The sequence below is a fragment of the Mastomys coucha genome, unplaced genomic scaffold, assembly GCF_008632895.1.
Source record: "Mastomys coucha isolate ucsf_1 unplaced genomic scaffold, UCSF_Mcou_1 pScaffold13, whole genome shotgun sequence".
In the NCBI taxonomy this organism is placed as follows: domain Eukaryota; kingdom Metazoa; phylum Chordata; class Mammalia; order Rodentia; family Muridae; genus Mastomys; species Mastomys coucha.
Genome location: NW_022196895.1, coordinates 1,136,273 through 1,140,393, shown reverse-complemented (window position 1 = coordinate 1,140,393; position 4,121 = coordinate 1,136,273). Strand labels below are relative to the sequence as shown.

The following is a 4,121-nucleotide window of genomic DNA, read 5'->3' as shown; positions in this document are numbered from 1 at the left end:
CAGTCTGCTCTCACTATATTCACAATTACCCACATAAACTTTGATGTGTTTACTGGTGAGCCTGCTTCCCTTAAGACAGCAGCCAGCTCTGAGGACTACCTTCTACTGTCAGTTTTAAGAGAGCAGAATATGCCTTCTAGCTCAGCCCAGGCAGAATAAGCATATCCAAGTTTAATGAGATCCCATAGATGCATTCCTCTGAGCCCAGATCCAGCAACTGTCACAGGAGGTTTCCTGATTGGACCTTACTAACACAGTGAAAGTGCTGGCAGGGGGTGGGGGGTAGGGGAGGGGGGCAGAGGACACAATGTGCTCACCACATGGCTTCATCTGAGTAAACAGCATGCACTGTGGAAAGTCCTCAATGCTGCACACTGCAAAATAAAGCCAGACAACACAACAATCTAGAGTTTCATTAATCTAGACTTGATGAACTCCAGGTATGGCACAGGGTGAGCACTGCTAATCCAAAATGCTGGGACCAGAGTGCTTCAGATTTCAGGTACTTGGATGGGGATGACTATAGAGATCTTACCCACTGAGCATCCCTAACCCAAAAATTAAAACTAGAAATGCTCTGCAGTGAAAAGCTTTCAGAGCACTGATATGATGTTCAACCTGTAGACAACACATATCCATCCCTGTACATACAGGAGGTCAAATTACATGGGATACTTCCCTTGCTGTTTCGTTTTTGAGACTGGGTTTCAATGGAGCTCTGGTTGGCTTTGAATTCTCAATCCTCCCACCACTGGCCCCCAAGTGCAGGACTGCAGGATTAGACACCACTCCCAACTCTCAAATATGCATTTTAATTTCTTTTATAGTTTCGTATGTGGGTATTTGTGCCCGAGTGTGTGGGTGCACAAACCTGTGCAAGCCAGAAGTCAACTTCACTGTCTTCTTCTCCCACTCTCCTTAGTCCCTCAGATCGGATGTCACTGGACCTGGAGCTCTTAAGCTAGACTGGCTGGCAGCCAATCTCCAGGATCTGCCTGTGTTTGCTCCTTCAAGGCTGTGGCACCTTTATGGGCTGGGGATTCTCAAGCAAGAAATAGCAACTACAAAAGGCTTTAAAATGATGAGAAACAATGAGACATTTACATTCAATATCACACAACTTCCATCCTACAGTCACAAGGCCTTTGAAGCACTGCCTTTTTCCAGAGTTATCTGATCATAAGATCAAAATAAGTTTTTGTTGGAGAAGGAAATGTTTTAACATACATTCTCAGGTAATAGACATTTTAAAAACAAAACAAAAAACAACAACAAAAAAAGGGCAAATTTCAAATTTCACTTTTAGATCCAGTAAGTGAAGGTGGGTGGATACACCAGAGAGTGGTAACATCACAATTAAAGGGCAAAGTTAATAATTGGGGGATTTTATGTATCTCGAGTCAGATAGTACAGATCAGGGTTTTCTTTGCAGCAGACACCTTCTAGGAGGTATTCCATGGGAACTCCTGAGGATCACTACCATGTTTGCATCTTCTGCAATCTGTAGCTACAAGTAACTGGATTCAGGATGGAGACCAAAATAAACCTCCTAAACATCTCAAATAAATATCCCAATGCCATGCCAAGGTGAAAATGATTTCTAGTTGTTTTATGCTCTTTCCAAGTATATATTACTAAGAAGTCCTTGTTAACAAGAGTTTGCATGAAATCCTATGATCCCTGTACTTCCTGCTGAGTATCATCTCTTCAACAAAACATGAAGGAGAAAGAGTCATGCAAAACTGAAGGCCAACCTTCATCTAAATTAGTGATGGAGCCTATGCCATTCAATTTGCTTTTAAGTCTAGTTGGTTAGAGCTAATGATCAATGGCAAGCACTAATTTATGCCCTGGCACAAAGTTGTTACCATGGAAAATACATCTTGCAATTAGCAGTCTTTCAAGACTGTCTTAGTTATGTCTACTGCTCTATGAAACACCATGACCAAAGTCAACACTGGGAGGAAAGGTTTATTTCATCTTATACAACAAACAGGTGAGGGAAGTCAGGGCAGGAACTTGAGCAGGAATCTGAAGGCAGGACTGAAGCAGAAGCTAAGAGACAGCTGCTTACTGGCATGCTTGTGTCTTGCTCAGCTTGCTTTCTTATACATCCAGGACCACTGGCCTAGGGTGGCACTGCCCAATGGACGGAGCCATTCCACACCAACAGTTAATCAAAAGAATGTCCAACAGACCCATCTACAGGCCAATCTTACAGAAGCATTTTCTCAATGAAAATTCCCTCTTCCCACATGTCTAGGTTCTAATCAAATTGAAAAAAACAAAAAAACAAAAAACAAAAAAGGAAACAACTAAAAAACAAACCAGCACAACAGCCTTGCTCAATTCTTAAGCAGTAATGCAGATCTTCTGGTCTCTAACATGTTCTCTCCTGACTCCTTTCTTTTCCTGGGATAATCCCCACTCCCTCTCTAGCTACTCTAGTGATCCAATCATGTCAGACAGAATGCTACCTATAACAAACACCCTTTCCTGAAATATCCCAATTCATTAGAATTCTGTCCAAAAACTTTTAAGCTCTAAGGTTAAATTTTGAATAGCAGGAAAAATATTAAAGACTATAGACTCTAATGAGTAGTAGGAGCTAGGATTTATCTTGTGACAAGTGCTTGCCCAGGACACCCAAGGCCTGGGGTTCTGCCCCCAACGTCCCCAGTCAAAAGCAAGAGCAGGAGCATTGCTGAGGGCAGACTGAGCATCCCTCTAAGTGCTAAGACTCCAAGGTCGACCTCAGGAGTGTAAAATGGCACAGCATAAACCAGCTTTATGGATAACAGCAGGCTGCATGTGCACACATCTTAGAGAACAGGAGTGAATGCAGTGTTTGTCCCTGCTCCAAGGTTTACTGACTGTGTGACAGGCTTTGACCAACACCTTCCTTGTACCTCAGCTAGCTATTATATATCCTACAGCATAAGGCACTATTACTACTCTCATTCCGTAGCCAAGGACAGTGACCCACCATGGAGTCAGTTTCTAACTGCACTATCTCTATCTCACAAGGAAAGCTACATAGTACAATGTAAAATATATTTCTCTGTGTATGTATCTTTTCTTACATAGAGAGACCTCAAAAGCAGAAGTGAAGAAATATTAGAAGTACTGTTATCACAATTCAGTAGAAACAAGGTTTTATTCTTGAAAACAAAAATAAAATTTGACTTGAAGGTACAATATATCCACAATTCTACATATCTGACTGGAACCTCGAATGCCGTGACTGAAGTATCTGCATTTTTATGTATTAGAGACAGTTTGGGAAATCAAACCCAACCTGTTTAACTGGGAACGGGGGAACTTTGCTTCAAGTACCCCAGACCCATGAGGACAAAGCTGTGCCTCTCCCTTCCTGTGTGAACCTTCGGCTCACTTTTGATACTCTCTCTGTGTGAACCTTCAGCTCACTTTTGATTCTCTCTCTGTGTGAAGCATGTATGAGGAACAGATCCTGAAACTCTGGGGACCTTTTGGGGGAAGATCTTACAGGGAGGGAAGGGATGGAGTAGCAGAACAGTTACTCATACATGAAGCAAAACCCAACTGAGGGCTAGTGGGGGAAGAAAAGTGGGAGAGGGTGTGGGAGGGCAGGAAAATCAACAAGACAAAGTCTGCATAAGGAGCCTGATGGGATGCAAGCCCATGGCTTTATATACTAATCAGAAGACAAAACACCTAACAAGAGAACTGTGATTGAAAAACAGAAAATAGATATAAAGAGTACTACCAAATTTTGGAGCTTTATTGCATTCATCATCTATATATGAAGATAACTGAAAGGGTTTTGAAATGATTTTCAACTAGAGACTGATAGAAGTATCAACCAGGTTGCTGATAAAATTCATTTTACCATTCACTTTGTAGAATTCAAATATGTCTTTTGCAAATTTTTTTGCCACTGATATTTTAATAAACTCCACCTAATTGGAAGGAAGTATCCAGAACTTCGGATCAAGTAAAAGGATGATGATGTCAGATATATAAATGTTAAGGCCTGTCAACATTTGGTGGCAGTTCTTCCCTGAAGTCCAAAGTCCATCATGCCTGCGTACTGATCGCTCTCTTTCCACTGGTGTCTGTGGGCCATCAATCCTGCGTAC

The 4,121-nt window shown here is 41.8% G+C and overlaps 1 protein-coding gene across 3 annotated transcripts in view; it reads right to left on the bottom strand.

Moving 5' to 3' along the window:
• Positions 1-3,132: 3,132 nt before the first annotated feature.
• Positions 3,133-4,121, bottom strand: part of Mtpap (mitochondrial poly(A) polymerase) — a 20,626-nt gene continuing 19,637 nt past the window's right edge. For all 3 annotated transcript variants that reach the window (XM_031364866.1, XM_031364865.1, XM_031364867.1), the window contains one exon: positions 3,133-4,113. In XM_031364866.1, coding sequence (XP_031220726.1) covers positions 4,108-4,113 — 6 coding nt within the window. In that variant the 3' untranslated portion in view covers positions 3,133-4,107. The remainder of the gene's footprint in view (positions 4,114-4,121) is intronic.